Source organism: Drosophila subobscura, chromosome J (genome assembly GCF_008121235.1).
Source record: "Drosophila subobscura isolate 14011-0131.10 chromosome J, UCBerk_Dsub_1.0, whole genome shotgun sequence".
Classification (NCBI taxonomy): domain Eukaryota; kingdom Metazoa; phylum Arthropoda; class Insecta; order Diptera; family Drosophilidae; genus Drosophila; species Drosophila subobscura.
In genome coordinates this window covers 6362683-6379316 of record NC_048532.1, presented here as the reverse complement: position 1 = coordinate 6379316, position 16634 = coordinate 6362683, and the positions used below count along the sequence as shown (strand labels likewise).

The following is a 16634-nucleotide window of genomic DNA, read 5'->3' as shown; positions in this document are numbered from 1 at the left end:
GAACAAATTTGTATTGGGGAAAAACATTTAAATTGAAAATATATCAGGATAGATACTCGTATGCCTTATTAACGTTTTAAATCTATACAGCATCTCTTTCAATATATCATAGAAATATTTAGTTATAGAGAAGTACAGTCGAAATTCTTAGATTCTTAGGAACTTTCAACTCTGCAGGAAAAACATTATTTACATTACTTTATATGACTTTGATTTCTTCAGAGAGAAGTTTGGTAGAAGTAAAGATATATTCACTGTAATGATGGACAATATATTTATATAACATTATGATATATTCTCTGAACCTGAAAGACCTAAATTTTTCCAATTCCAATTCGCACTTTGTGCCCAATAAATACCACGGTAATGTGCTATATTAAGTGTCCGGCAAACAAAAAACCAAACAGAAGCGGCAGCAAAAAAAAAAGAAAGACAGACTTCCAAGATACTTTGCCCAGTCCAGTCCAGTGCCGTCCCATACCCATTCCCGTCCAGGACAGTGTCCGACCAACAAGGCAGGCAACAAAATACCAAAGCCAAAAGTAAAAATGTTTCTCATACGGTTTATTTACACAAAATGTCAGAAGTTGACCAGAGCGGAGGGAACCAGAAGATGTGGGGAAACCAGAAGGGAAGTAGTCCGCAGTAGCAGTAGAAGTACCAGTCCCGGGGTCGGTCCCTGGTCCCAGATCCCCATCCCGGGGCACCAGGTGCTGGCAGACAAACAGGCGTACAATGGCAGAGATAAAAACAGACAAACATGCAACCATTTTGGAATAATAATGCAGCAGCAGCACCAGCACCAGCAGCAGCAGCAGCAGGAAAAACAAACTCGAGCCAGCCAAAGAGGTGAGAACATAATGTAAAAGTCATCGAGCGAGGTGTGGGTATGCCTGTGTTTGCGCGCCTCTGTGCCAGAGCGGGATGTCTATAGTGCACCCAAACCGGTTGTGCACGCTGGCCAATCGCAGCAAGCTGCTCTAGCGCTGACTGCGCAGCCGCAAAGGAGAAACCAGCGACGAAAAATCCAACTGGATTTCGAAAGCAGCGCCTCAGTTGGATTTTTGCAACGGGAACGTGCGGGTGCATGCATGTGTCGAGAGCGAGAAAGAGAGCGAGTCAGCTGATCCATCCGTTAGCATCCGTTGTTACCGTTAATTTACCGACGCCGCGCCAACCCATGGGAACTACTAAAACAAATACTCGTACTGTTCGCTACCACCCACACCCCTCCGACCGAAATCATTTGCAAATGTTATTCGATTATAATTTCTAAATTTTGCATGTGCCAATACAGAAAGAGAAAGTGAGAAAGAGTGTGTGTTCGTTATGTGTGTGCCAAATTAGTTGAAATCAAAAGTTAACAGGAAAAACCAAAACAAAATAAAAGAATACAAAAAACAAAAACAAGTTGCAGATGGAAAGCAACGCATTTGGCAGCAGCCATTTGCCATCTCAAGCGCTTGTTGTTCTATCAGAGGCCGCTTCCGGTTTGCATGAGGCTCTACGTGGACAACGTCCGTTTCCATCGAGAGTAAGTAAAACCCAATCGAATCTCATAGCCATATCCAAATGCAAGGGATAAGATACTGATCAGAATCGGGACTCGGCATCAGGATCAGGTTTGCTGCTCATGCAAAGGAAGGGCAGGCAGGTGGGGGCGACTGTGGTGGGGACATATTTATGACAAATCATAAACCAGGGGGCCAGTAGCCGAAATGCCGAAAGATGCTATAAATCAGCACACCGCTAAAGCAAAGGCCAAAGCAAAGGCAAAAGCATCCAAAACAATGCGCATTGTAAAACAACAAAACGAACCAGAACTTCCAAGTGAACTTCCAGTTGCGAAAAGTATCGCCTAGCGATGACAGCGTGAAAGATCGAACACAAATTGGTAGAGTTCGAAGAGAAAGTATAAATTTCCCGTGGAAAACATGAGGGAACTTGCATGTAATTGGTCTTCGTGTCATGCTGCCAGTCCCAGTCAATATGCATTGTAAAACCACAAAAACGAACAAGAGCTTCCGAGTGAACTTTTAGTTAAAGCAATACTCTTAGAGATGGCAGCGTGAGAGCTATCAAACATAAAGAGATCCCAAAGAGAAAGTATGCTTTACCATCTTTCTTTCTTTTTGGTAAAACTACCTAATAATTGGGAGTAGATGATCGTGTTTTAAAAGCGTGTCACGATCGCATTTCCATTCCCCCTGCCGACGCAGTCCAGAAGTCAGTCAAGAGAGAGGCAGCAGATTCAGAGAGTTCGTCGTCGCATTCCGATCAACGAATGCGTTTGCAAACGCCCCATTGTGTGTAGATTTTTGCGACGAACAGATTTATGATAGCTTCAATACCGAACCTCGAGCCCGGGCCTGATGGAAGAGCAGAGCAAAGCAGAGCCCCCGGATCTCACAGAGCAGCAGCAGCTACTACCATTCCACATTCGATTTTGTTGTGGCATCTTCGGTTGCTTCTGCTGTTTCTGCTGCTTCTGCTGCTGCTCCTCTGCCTGTCATCATTGTAAACATGAGCAATGATCTTGACGCTGATGCTACAAATGATGAAGAACTCGAACGCTGATGATGTTCCGACTGCAGTCAGGCAGCGGCAACCTGGCAGCCAGTCCAACCTACTTGGAATAACTAACTTCTGTCTGAAACTGGTTATTCGGAATTGCCGGAGCTGTGGAGCAGAAGCTGGAATCGGAATTGAAATTATATCTCTGCCTGTGCATAGCATTGAGTAGCGTTAAGATATGTTAAACATGACAACAATATGTCCTCATCCTCTGGACGCGAGTTGGGTTCGGTGTGGCTTCGAAACTGGGATCCGAAAAGTTTGTAGCTAGAAGAAGGCAAAACAGTTGTTTAAGGAATATTCGTACAAGTGGAGTAGAGTGAACACAGTGAGACATTTCCACGTGATTATTAACAGATTAACATATTTGTTTCTGTTGTGATTGGAGTAGTAATTTCCCAAGCAGAAATAGCTTATAGTCTTCCAGTTTCTTTGCAGTTCCATCCATTCCCTAAGAGTTTCTTTAGCTGTTCTTGATCCCTACACAAACTTTTTTCTTTAGAAAAAACTTCCACAATAGCCGTTCTTCCTTTTTCTCTCGCTTATCTGCCATTATTTATGCAACCATTCATAACCAAGCATAACCCAAACAATAAAAATTAATAAAAACAACCCAAGCAAGCATATTAAATGCAATGTCAAATGGTTTAATGTCTCCCTACCCCTGGCACTGCCACTGCTACTGGTGCTGGTACTCCGCGGCACTTCTTCTCGCCTCCTGTTCCACGACTGGATGTCTAAGGGGAGGGGACAACACCATAACAATTTTGTAACCACACCAACAAAAGGTAGACGACTGACCCCCGTCCTGTCAGGGGAGCGAGAAAAAGAACCAGAAAAAATGGTCAGACCCAGAGCAAGGCACTCCCCGGGTCTCTCTCAGGGTGGCAGAGAAATTATGAGTCTGAGTCGGGGGACAGCATATGAAAAATAATTCCCTTTTTTTGCACACTTATTACCACAAAGTATGTGCAGGTGGAGGTGAGTTGTGAGTGTGTGTGTTGTGTGTGTGAGCGAGCTTAATTTAATTTATAGCAATTTATCAAGACGAGGAACTACACGTACAAAAATGCAAAGGCAACGAGGCGTATAACAAGAAGCACTCATGAAGAGTTCTAGTATGTAGTACCACAGTATCATGTGCACAAATGGTCACTGATAGTTGGCTTAAGGTATGCCTCCGAGCTGAAAGATAAAGAAGGTTGGAACTAGACAACAATAGAGGGAAAAACATATGGTGTGAAGGGACAAGTGTAGCTACTAAAGATGGAAGATATTAACTACAAGTAAAACACTTGGCAATAGCTAAAGATGGAAGATAACCAAAGAAACAGAAATACTCAACAATTAAAAATTCGAAAAAATTAATATTCATTAAAACAGCCAAGAAGAACAACTACCAATGATGGAAAATACTGAGTGGTGGACCTTTTGGAAATAGCTAAAGATGAAAGATACTCACTAGCAAACTTCTTGCAAATGTTGGTTGGCTATAAGAAAGAAAAGACGTTAATATCCTCAACAATTAAATATTAAACTAAACAACAAAAACAAGTATTTAATATTCATTCGAGAAATGACGTTGACCTTTGACTTCAAAGACCCCTCAACTTATGCTACAAAAATGGTCTCTCCTTTAGAGTTATCTGCACTTGAACCGCAATGAGTCCAACAAACAGTCGAACAGGTTGAGTAGACTCTCTCGGACTCTCGCCCCATAAACATTTAGTTTGAGAAAATTGCCAATTGCTAAACGTTTTTAGTGTTCCCTTCTGCTGCTACTTCTTCGGCCCGCAGCGTTTACTCCTCGTGTTAGTGCCACAAATTGAGATTTATTTGTGGTGTGTTGAGGAGGCCCCAGTTGTTTCGATTGGCTCCGTTCGGCTGGGATTCTGTTCGATACGATGCGATGCGGTTTGTGTGTTGACTTCTCCGCCGGGGCTGTCGTTTTGTTGTTGTTTATGGCCAAGTTAAGCGAAATTGGCAATTGTATGTAGACAATTGCTATTTGCCACTCGTTATCGTGTTGTTGTAATTAAGCTGTTATTGTTGTTGCTCTTCCAGAGCTCTTGCTGCAGCTGAGAGCTGCAACTGAACAGAATAAACCAATAACAGAGACAGCCACAGATACAGATGGGAATCATCTCCAATGGCAGAGTATACAGGCAATAATTCAAGTGTTAAAAGAACAAACACCGAACGAATTTATGCAAATCTCAGCCAAGAGGAGGAATGTTTTATTTTGGGATAACAAATCAAACCCCGGCCCCAGACCGACGGCACAACGGCCCAAAGGCCCAACGACCCTCTAATAGAAAAGCAAACAACAACGGGGGTAGATACGAGAATCCTGGAGGCTGGAGGGTGGTCACAGCACCTGCTCTGGCTTGTCCTTGGCTTAGCACTGATTAACAGGCATAAATCAATAAGCACGCTGAGTCCGCACTGAAAACACTCTCATCAACACGTAATGCATTAAAAACTCGTGATGGTGCGCCGCCAGAGATGGCACAGCCAAGTGGTTGACCACTTCTGTTTTCGGCCCCCAATCCCCAAACCCCAATGCCCATCCCTTGTGGTGGGTCCAGCTGTTGACCAAACTGCAGACTTAGACAAAGTGCAACTCATGCGGTTGTATGTGCCGTGCCACAACCCCTTGTACTCCGTCTGACTTGCAACAAATTTCACCATTATGCAGCGTAGGAGGAGTACAGAATGATGCTGATGATGATGAAGCTGATATGGCAACATATGCTGCAACAGCAAGCCCCCAAATTGAGGTGCTAATTTCTGTTGATAAGCCTTAATTTATTGCCCCTGCCCTGGGCATCATCAGCGAGAACAAAAGAGGAGAGGGTGATTAGCCAAGAGCCGGCCACTCGTTGCGGATTAAGCAACTGTCGAAGAAAGGATTTTCCAGTTTAATGAATGGGATTGATTAGCCTAGATTGACCAAAGTGTAGAGATAGTTACGCCAAAGGAAAGTTCTTCTTCCATTTACTTTATAATTATATTTTTCTAAGTAATTACATAGATTTTAATGAGGAATATCGTAAGAAATATGTATATCCTTTTGGCTTTTCCCAACCAGTTTTGGTTACTTATTCGCATCTTTAAAACCCATTTACTTCCAGTGGAATCCCCAAATTAGATCATCCATAAATAAACCAACAATTTTCAACTCCACTCTAACATTTTCGATATCATTTTCCCACACTTTATGCCAAAAAAAAGGAAGAAAGAAACTTTACTTGGCAGACAAATTTGTATGTAAATTTGCATCCAGCAAACTTGCCCAAGGAGAGGGGCTTGCCGTGCTGCAAAATAGAAATAAGGGTGTGGGTGGCAGGGTTGGGAGGGTTAATACTTGTCACACATGTCGTCGCTTATGTTATGCTCGTATCTTGTCTGTCTCTCAGTCCCAAACCGCCGCTTAACACTCGTCAGCCTCAATTTGTTATGAGCGCTTTACGTTCTGTCGGTTATCTGGAGTTTGTGAGCACAAGTTCCCCCCCGACAGAACCCCCTGGTTTACCCATATCATTTGCAAAAGTCTTTATGTGTGTGCGGGTGGCAGGGGGTGAACATTTTTCTCGTTATTTTACACCCCATCGGAGAGGCGCACCCCATCTACCATCCCAATCCACACACATCCACCAGAGTGACACAGTTTATGCGACAAGACTCGATATCGTAATTCGAAAATCTCTCAATTTAACATTTATTTGTCGTAAATTAAACATTTCCCCTGCATAATTTCCATCGATGCAAATACCACCCAAAAACACACTTGAGGGCGTCGTTTCGATTCTGTGGAATTCGATTAGATTTTGCAATGATTTCTTGCATTTTTCCATACCATATGTTGCCTGCCCACTAAGTATCTGGGCATCATCACTTCTGAGCTCTCTAGGAAGCAAGTCAGGAAGGCAGGAAGGTGTATCCCATAATTGGCTAATTTTAACGCCAAGTCATGTAGCTGCCATAATTTGTGGTGCGGTTCCATGGCCTAGACTCGAGTAATGCGCATATTTAACGCTTAAATTTAACGCTCACTTAGCCTGTCAAAACTCCTGTGGGGGTACGTGGCGGAATACAGCAATTAGGGGAGCCAGCGCGGAAATGTGGATCTTTGCTGGAGTTTAGGTTACTTATTTGTGGATACAAAAAGACTGTTGATAGAATGGATAGGCTGGAACTGCTTTCTTATGAGTTTTACTCATAGAAACTTCCATTAATAGGGATTAGAACAATGTTGAAAAATAAAGTTGAAACCCTAAATTTGTATGAAATATATTTTAATAAGCTATTTAAATATTTAATTTATATATACAATTTTATTTTTTTGTATTATTAAATATATATAAATCAAATATTTCATACAAATATCAAAAAACAAGTGAAAACCTTTTATATTTCCACTTACAGGGAGGCTTTTCTCTGGTCTCTAGATATTATAAAACTATTTAAATTGCCTTAAATTATGAGAAATGGACATTCTAAATTTACTCAACCTTCCCCTTTTTCAGCTTACCCAAAAGTGTTTCAAAGCAAAACCCCATCATACTGATACTCTCTAGTTTTTCCCATTTCAGTTACCTGACGCCAAAGATCTCCACAACATGTCACTAGTCGGCAACTACTTCCATCCGCATCTGCTGCAGACCCTCAACCATGGAATGCTGGTGGCCAACGGCGCCGCAGCGGCTGCGGCAGCCGCCGGTGCAGGTCCCGCGAGCTACTTTGCCAGCGACAGATCGTCGCTGGGTAAGCCGTCGGGGCTGTCGAACTTCTCGCTGCCGCTGCCGTCGGCTTTCTCGCCCCCCAAATATATTGGCATATCGTTGGATCAGGTGAGTAGTCCCGTCCCAAGAACCCTCTTCAGGGTATGGGGAAGCTGCTGCAGCAGATCCGATGAGCTGATAATCGTTGAAAGATTGACACTTGTCATAATGGGATTTCAATTTCTCTCTCTCTCTTCCTCTCTCTGGCAGAATCTGTTCAATGGCAGCGAATCATTTCGCACGGATTCGGCCAGTCCCACATGCACATCCCACGAATCCATGGAGGGATCACAGGATTACGATGCCGTTGAAAAGGGTGAAAGTCCGCGCAGTAATAATTCTCAGGATCCCAGGGATTTGAGACGTAAGTAGGGTTGCTTCCATTCCGATTCCCTTATTTATTTAGCAAATTTACATCTGACAAAAAAAATTTGCATGGCGCATAAAAGAACTGCAAAAAATTGGGCGTAGAAAGTTTTGTTGCCTTTTTTTTTCCAATTTTGCTGATAAAAATCTTCTGGGTGTACTTCGTATTTGTTTCAATTTTACTTTTCCTGAGCAATTTTAACGCTTCAGTGGGTTAACTTTGACTGGCAGGCGTAAGGCTGGCAGGACAGAGCACACAGGCAGGGCCCACTCCTAGCACGCACTTCACTTCACTCCACTTTCTTTTTTATTAGTTTTTTTCCCTCTTTGCCTCTGCCCCCAGACATTCCGAATCAATTTCGCATATTTACCATTTACCTGAGGGTGTGCTTTCCTGCTTTAAAGTTGTATTTCTGGAATTCTCCCGAATATATAGGCTAAGCAAATCACATTCAAACGCGTTGCTAATTGGTCCCGGGGCTTGGCAAAGCTGTTCGAGTTAAGCGCCTTATGATACAAATTAAGCGGCAGCATATGAAAATGATAAATATGGAATGGAAATGAACCAAACCAAAGCTAAGGGATGGGGTGGCTGAGAGTTTGAAGCAGGGGTGCAGTAGAAAAGGGGTATAGGAATGGACAAGAGTTGGACAAAGGATAAAGAACTTTCGGAGAATGCTAAATTAATCATAAATATACTCTTACGAGAGTAAAACGAGAGACCGTTATTCTTATCACTTTCCAATTCTGGTGCTGTTCTTTTGGTGCTGAAAGAATTGAGAATGCTGAGAGATTTGCTGGAAGACTATTATAGGAGCTAATGAGATCCGAATCGTCAAACGTGCTACTTGGAGCTGATTTAGGGATGTGGGAGGGAATGATATTTGACATAGGAAGATTTCAGATTAAGAAAAACATCCTAAGCACTCCCGTATACAGTGATTTGATTTAAATTGATTTAAATTGATTTAAAATTTAACAAATTGATTTTAAAAGATAAATTACACTGAAGACCTCTTAAATATTAAGCGACACCTGCCATATGTGTTTCCATAATTCCAGCAGCCATTTCTACATAATCATAAACCCCTTTTTCGGGCAACACCCCTGTTTAACACACACACACATATGTATGTATGTAAATACATATGTAGACAATTGTTTATTTTGGCCATTATTTGACTTTCAACTTAAGCCGGAAAACCAGTTTTTCCGGCCTCAACCCACACCACACAGCACACCGGAAGCAGAACAGAAACAGAAAACCCGCTCTACATGTGAGTTGTTGGGTGTTGTTTAACTTTTGGCTTTGAGACACGAGGCAGCCCATAAATTAATTTGGATAAATAATACACTTTTAATTAGCTGAAACTGATACGAAGGCGAGCATCCATCAATGGGTTAAACTAACTAAAGGTAAACAGGCGGCAGTCGTGCTTTTTCCAAGAGTTTCTCTCTGCGACATGCGGCAAAAGTCAAAAGGGCATTCCACAGAGAACAGAGAGTAAAGGGTTAGCAAGGAAGGGTGTGGTGTGGGGTGCGTGTGTCCAAAGTGTTTTAAATGGCACAACGAGTACGAGACTTGACTTGGAGTTGGCCTTATTGAAATGTAACAACAGCCACCCCAGGACACAAGTACACACACACAAACCCACTTGACTACAAAGTCAAACCGCATCCTTTCGGCAGGAGCCGGGGCTCGTGCTCGGCACACGAAGACGACGAACGTTGCCTCCTCTCCGTTTCCAGAGCTAATTACTTATCCTCGACATTGTTGCAACTCTTCTAGAGGCAATTATAAGGAAGCCACCACCACCAGCATCCGTTCATCCTGTCATCCTTTTCGATACCATAATGTTTGCTCATTTATCGCAGGACTCGGCTCGTGGTATATTTTTTCCTGGCTTTATTATTTGTTCGCTCAAAGGATGCGCAAGTGTTGCCAATCGCTTTGATTGCATTGTTTGGCATTGTTATGACGAGAATTATGATTATTACAAGTATATCCCCTTGGACTCTGGTTGTTTTTATTGTTACTCGAATGATGTATTATGTTGAATGCACACTTGGAATTTTCATATTAATTTCTGTAATATTAATGGGCCACATCCACAACCACGCGAAAAACCCCCAAAAACCAGAGAAGCGAAACTCATATTTCATATTGCGATATGTGTATGGGAACGCCCCCTTTTTTACGGGGCGGAGTGGGGTTGAGCACGTGACATTGCGAGTGGGAGTTGTAGGAGTGGGTGGGCGTAGGTCATTGATAACTAATATTATAATATCTTTCGAGCAAAGTCAGTTTGTCAGGCATTCGGAGTTGTAGCTTTGCATACCATATTAGAAGAGGAATTCAACATTTGAGCGCAAATTCAATTCAGTTTTTGGGCTGTTCTGGAAACTAAATTCAATGCAAAAGCAAGTCAAAACAGCAAACGACAGCGGCAGGTAGCAACAATAAAAAAAGAACAAAAACAGTTGAAAATTGATTGGTTGGTAGATAAGTAAATAAATCATTACTAAAAGGTTCCCTAGACATTTATTTATCATCTGTTAGCCCTTTAAAAATAATTAAAGTCAAAACTAAAAGATTCCACAGCGAAACTGTTAACCGAAACACAACCCCACAGCCACTTCTAAGCTAATTTGAACCAGAGTCACGAAACGAATGGATCTGACTCTCTTTTTCTCTATATCCATGGACCATTTCCATCCGCCATTGACCGCTGACTCTGTGTTTGTGTTTCTGTTTGGCCGCGGTTAGCCGACATATTTTAGAGGAATATAAATATGAAATTCAACAATTGTAGTGGGCCTGCGGCACATTCTGCCAACTGGCTGCTGCTCTCCACCATATTGTGATATATTTTATTGTAATATTATTTTAATTGCCAACCGAACGAACAGTCACGTGCAGAAGGAGAGCGAGATTTTTGTTTGGTGGGATTTTTGGGCCAGCAAACAGTTTGTATTTATTGTGGTTGACGGTGGTTTCTCTGCTTTTTTTTCCTGTGCCCCGTGCAGCTCCCGAAAATACGTGGCGACGTGTGTCTGACATGAGGAATCTGCGGCCGAGAGCTGTTGGTGTGCGTGTGTGTGTTTGCTCCTGTTTCTGATTCTCTCCACAAAATTACGAGCTCCAATTAATTTTTTCTGCCTCTGTTAAAAATGTGAAGGGAGCAGGGAAATCGAAGGCGGGTGAAGGGCAGGAGGCAATTAGAAAATGCCTGAGAAATTTATGGGACAGGCAGGACTTTCCACCCACCCGAAAGCGAAATGGAAATCAATGAGAGGGAGGGGGTTTGGAATTTTTTCAATTTTTATTGCCTTTAGTTGATTGATGATTGCGGGCATGTCTAAAATTTAGTGTCCGATTCGTTCACAGATCTGCATAATGCGGGGAAGGGACACCCGGCAATGGCCACCTCGTCGGCCTCGGCATCGGCATCGGCCTCCAGCTCATCCTCAAACTCATCCTGCTCGACCAGCAATTCGGCCATCAGCACGCCAACCAGCAGCGTGGCCGTCTCGATGGCCACCCATCTGGCCTCCTCGCCCCATCTGCATCACACGCACTCGCATTCGCACTCCCATCCGCATCAGCATCAACATCAGCAGCATCAGCACTCGCACTCGCATTCGCATCCCCATCATGGCCATCATGTGGGAGCGCCACCGGGATCGGTGGCCACGACACACCATCACATGGCCCATCCGCATCCGTTGTCCCACCACCACGCCGCTCATCATGCGGCGCTGGCCAGCCTGAGCATGGCCGGACTGCGGGCGGTGCCGGGCGGCCTGAGTCTGGTCAGTGGGTTGCAGGCAGCGGCAGCCGGCGGGGCCATTCCCGACATGTGTCCGGTGTGTGGCCTCAAGCTGAGTCCGGAGGAGTGGCACACGCACTTCCTCACGGAGCTGGATCGGCTCTACAAGCTAAGTGCGGGCTTCGAGCGGGCCAATCTGCAGGCCACGTACATGTTTGCTCCTCCCTGTCCGGCCCAAGAGAACGCCATACGCACCAGTCACAATCGCTGGGAGGTACGTCCATATAAAAGAGTAATCTAATCTCTCTAGTCTCTAATCTCGAATCCTTTTTGGGGTGCAGACATTCCAGAGGATACGCAACAATCGCCAGAATCGCCTGAGACTCAAAGTGCGCAAGCGTAAATACGGCGAAATGTATATGATGGAGAGTCTCTACTGTAGCAGCTGTCCGATCTGCAAGCGAAAGTATGCCCTGGAAACGGGCAAGCTGCCCGAGGACGATGCCAAGTCGCAGGAGGAAATCGAGACGGTGGATGTGGAGAGCTGCACGGACGATGTGCCCGATTCGGGCTCGGAGCTAACTGGCCCCGGATCGGTGGCTGCGGCTGGCGTCTCAACGATACCCACCAGCATGCACAACAGCAATGCCCAGCCGGGCAAGCTGGATGGCATACTGTATCGCACGGCCTGCGTGATGAACCAGAAGGATGTGCACGGCGACGAGCAGGATGTGAGCACCAATGTGACAACGGCCAGCAGCAGCAGCAGCAGTTGGCCAACGGGTGAACCGCCTCAGGCACATATCAGTGGTGGGTCTCCTTCCAGTTCAACTTCTCTCCTCGGCCGAGTGGCATGCTAATAATTACTCTGCCTCCCATTCTGCCTCTTCTTTCAGTGAAAAACGTCAGCGAGCTGTCATCTACCACACATCACTACTACAATGCCGACTCCTGCGGCGTGGGCGTCAGTGACAACAACAGCAGCAGCGGTGGCGGCAACAACAACAACAACAACAAGGAGCTAATGATGGACACAGCCTCGTGCCAGAACGATAGCGATGAGGATGTGATTGTGGATGATGATGACAACAACACCAGCAGCATGAAGTTGACGAACAAAATGAATTACAACAAAATGCACCAGCAGCAACAGCAGCAGCGACGGCAGGAGGAGCAGAATGTGGGCAGCAGCAGGTGAGTGTTAATCGATAATTCTCGATCATTTTCGATTACAAGTTTTATCTTATTTTCTGCAGATCTCTGGAGAATATCTCACCCATCGAAGAGCGTCCCCGTTCCGAGCCGCAAGTGAGCAGCACCGATCCCGGACCCATGGATATCTCCCACAACAACAACAACAGCAGCAACAACAACAACAACAACAATACACCAACATCGAAATATGTGGAGAGCATGGAGAACAGCCTGTCGCAGTTATCATCGATGGGAGTGCCGGGATTAACGCAATTGGACTCAAAGGTGGGAATTAGTTCGGATTTAAAACCGGACGATGAAAACAAATGTTTCATTTGTAAGGTAATTTCTCAGTTTGCTTCAGTTTCACTTTTTAGTCCCAGTGTCCAGCACGAACTACTTACTATCTTCTCTATATCCTTTATCCTTTATCCCTATCTGTTGTTTGCCTTTAACTGTCTTTCTACATACTCCACCACTCACCCCGACGTTGATGCACATTCCGCATGCCATAGCCAGCGACTATTTCTATATCTTGCACATCTTTTTCGTCTCTTTTCTCTTTCAAGACAGGCATAAAGGATCTCAATACGGATGCGTTCCTGCGCGGTCGTAACTTTTATTTTCATCAAAGCTGTGCCAATGTCATGAGCAGCTATCGCCTGAACAAGGAGCTGCTCAATCAGGCCCAGAACCAACAACAACAACAACAGCAACAGCAGCAGCAACAGCAACAGAGGACTGCAGCTGGCTCTGGACCGGGGGGAGAGGCAGCAGCAACGACCCGCAGTTTGTCGCCAGCCCAGTCGCCGCAGCAGAGTGTGGGCCAGGCCATGGAGTAGAGGTGTCAAAGGTCAAAGGTTGATAATTGCAATCAAAGCGTGAATTTATTAAAATTAATTAATAAAATATATGTATTGTGCGAGTATTTGTGGTAGCTAATGGAGCAAATTGGTATGCAAATTGGTGTTTAATTGGGCATATCCCCAACCCCTCCTCACCCCCACCAACACCTCCTGTGTTCGGTTTTGCTCCCCGCCCTTTTGTCGTGTAAATTTAATTTTGTTTTTCGTTTTGAAATGGAATTTCTAGTGCAATTTATGTGTTGCCTTTTCAAACTGTCTTATAAATATACATATGTACCACCCTTACCATATAATATATCCCATCCGTGTATATGTAATATGTATTCGTAATTTCCCCGAACGTGCTATAATTGTTAAATATTTGATTGATCGGAAGAAACAAAAACAAAAATAAATAAAAAATACATACGAGAAATGAGAAATAGTTTCAACAGTAAGCAAATAATTAGTTGTAAATTCTTAAGCCCATAAATTATTTATGACAAAAATCAAATAAATACATGAAAATATTAACAGTAATCCCCCGCTTTGAGTGTAATCAAATAAGGGGGTAAGTTGTGGGGTAAGTAGTGGAGTTTTTGATAAGTTTTTGAAAGAAATAAAAAATTAAGGAGGATTTGGAACTAGTTTTAACATTTTTTTTTTTAAATAATAGATAGTAAAAATCCAAAATCCCTGCCACTTTCAACTGGTTGTAATCGTTCTATAATATTTTTAAATTCTGTATATTTTTAATAACCTTTTTTTAACAAACACTTTTTTATTTTTAATTTTTAAAATTTATTTTTATTTGTAACTGCTGAGTGGCTTCATTTATATTGCAACATTACTAACATTCTAGTCGTTATATTATATTTATTAATATTTTATGCTTTTTAATAAATTTATTATTGACATACACTCCCAATCAGACGAATAGACTCACGAGTTTTCGAAGTGAAAAAAGGTTTCTAAAAATCCAACCGCGAATGATAGTGTAGCAAATTTATTTTTCCATTAATCAAGATTCTTTTCCTTGTTTGAAACATAAAGAATTCGACTTCTAAGTGAAAAGAGTTTTTTTTTATGAATTATTTTGTGTAAATACCCCAAAAAAAAGGCCCGTTTTAGCGATCACCGAATAGACTCAATAATAAATATTAGGCAAAATCTTTCAAAAGCTTTGTAATAAATATTTTTTTTATGATGTTTGGAGCTTAACTAATGATAATTGTGGAAAACTTTTTTGGAATTGCTTTGTAATGTCCTTCAGGACATTAAAATTAAGGGGATTTCAAAGGGTTCAATTAAAGCTCGCTGCAGGCCTGTCTGATGCAATTATGTAATGGTTTAACTTCCTAAAATTGTTAACAGGACTCATATCCTTTACGTAAAAGCTATTCCCATGCGATCCCTGCAAAATTCTGATCAGGAGAGAAAAAAAACTTCCAAATTAGGTGAAAATTTAAGTCTTTCATCCACTTCTTTATCAATTTACCGTTATATTTCTTGCGACTATCATGGTGAAACATGCCGGTCCGTGTGACAAAAATGTGATAAGCATTGTGGTATTATTGAAATTAGACAAAAGTTATCCTCTTACTGGGTCTCGCAAGGATTCTTGCATTGTTGTCGCGCGTGTCATGACACCGGAAACCGAATTTTTTGTATCCGTTTTTTTTTTTAAAAAGTTTTAATTTGAAAAGAATAGGTCGATTTAATTATTCTTTCATGATCTAAGAAAAGAAGAACATTTTTTGACTCGTTACAATAGTCCTTAGAGGACCATACTGGTGTTGGGTTCCATTTGTTTTTATGGCGCACTTGACACCCGATTTGTTTCGTGGATGTTGAGTAAATCAGTAGGAAAGCTACTCTTAAAGTCCTTTGGTGAGATTCTGCAACATTTTTGTCACATGGTCCTGCTAGTTTCACCAGGATACTCGCACGAAATATAACGGTAAATTGATAAAGAAGTGGAAGAAAGACTCAAATTTTCACCTAATTTGGAAGTTTTTTTTCTCTCTTGATCAGAATTTTGCAGGGATCGCATGGGAATAGCTTTTACGTAAAGGATATGAGTCCTGTCAACAATTTTAGGAAGTTAAACCATTACATAATTGCATCAGACAGGCCTGCAGCGAGCTTTAATTGAACCCTTTGAAATCCCCTTAATTTTAATGTCCTGAAGGACATTACAAAGCAATTCCAAAAAAGTTTTCCACAATTATCATTAGTTAAGCTCCAAACATCATAAAAAAAATATTTATTACAAAGCTTTTGAAAGATTTTGCCTAATATTTATTATTGAGTCTATTCGGTGATCGCTAAAACGGGCCTTTTTTTTGGGGTATTTACACAAAATAATTCATAAAAAAAAACTCTTTTCACTTAGAAGTCGAATTCTTTATGTTTCAAACAAGGAAAAGAATCTTGATTAATGGAAAAATAAATTTGCTCCACTATCATTCGCTGCTGGATATTTAAAAACCTTTTTTCACTTTGAAAACTCGTGAGTCTATTCGTCTGATTGGGAGTGTATGTAAATTTTTTTTTTTAATTTGTATGCAATTGTTTTGTTTTTTTTTTTATTTTTTTGTCTTTGTTAAGTGGTTTTACTAATATTTCAGAAGATTCTTTAGTTGTATTTAACCAAAGCAACTATGCAGCATCGATGACAAAAGCTTTTGCCTGTAATTTGTTGCTAAATATAACAAAAAGCTGCCTTCCACTTGCCTGAGCGCTTCAATCAATTGAGCAGTGGAAAAGTTTTATGCTGATTACAAATTTTGCCGGCACAAGGCAATAACAACTACAAGGAGACGCACACATACGCGCATATGTGTATGTATGCATGAATGGATCATATTCCCCGAGTATCAGATGATAATTTGTGTATAATATATAAAGAGAATGTAAGCAAGATAGAGCCAGCCAGGCAAACATCAAATCTCATAGAGAGAGAGGGAAGCAAAGAGTGAGTGTTATTTCCAGATAGCGCGATCTTTGCAGGGGGTACGTAACGCTCTCCCACTTTCGACTCTCCCGAAGCGCAGTATAAAAAGCTGCCGCCTATAACCAGCACAGTTTCAGTAAGCATT

General features: G+C 42.3%; 1 protein-coding gene across 5 annotated transcripts; it reads left to right on the top strand.

The window, feature by feature from the left end:
* Positions 1-1073: 1073 nt before the first annotated feature.
* Positions 1074-14048, top strand: LOC117894813 (protein Teyrha-meyrha). 5 transcript variants are annotated; one of them, XM_034802052.1, is made up of 8 exons: positions 1074-1534; positions 7170-7427; positions 7569-7722; positions 11113-11768; positions 11836-12304; positions 12391-12688; positions 12751-12973; positions 13258-14048. In XM_034802052.1, the coding sequence occupies exons 1-8, from the start codon at positions 1418-1420 to the stop codon at positions 13528-13530; spliced, it is 2448 nt and encodes an 815-aa protein (XP_034657943.1). In that variant the 5' UTR covers positions 1074-1417; the 3' UTR covers positions 13531-14048. The 5 variants fall into 5 exon arrangements, with proteins under 5 accessions (XP_034657943.1, XP_034657941.1, XP_034657942.1 ...); XM_034802050.1 differs by having other exon boundaries at positions 12751-13030; XM_034802051.1 differs by having other exon boundaries at positions 7155-7427.
* The last annotated feature ends 2586 nt before the right edge of the window (positions 14049-16634 follow it).

Bases quoted from the DNA above. Each gene is read 5' to 3' on its own strand.
- LOC117894813 (XM_034802049.1), top strand. From the start codon at position 1,418: ATGGAAAGCAACGCATTTGGCAGCAGCCATTTGCCATCTCAAGCGCTT. The intron at 7,723-11,112 runs GTAAGTAGGGTT...ATTCGTTCACAG, and splicing joins GGATCCCAGGGATTTGAGAC to ATCTGCATAATGCGGGGAAG. The intron at 13,031-13,257 runs GTAATTTCTCAG...TTCTCTTTCAAG, and splicing joins ACAAATGTTTCATTTGTAAG to ACAGGCATAAAGGATCTCAA.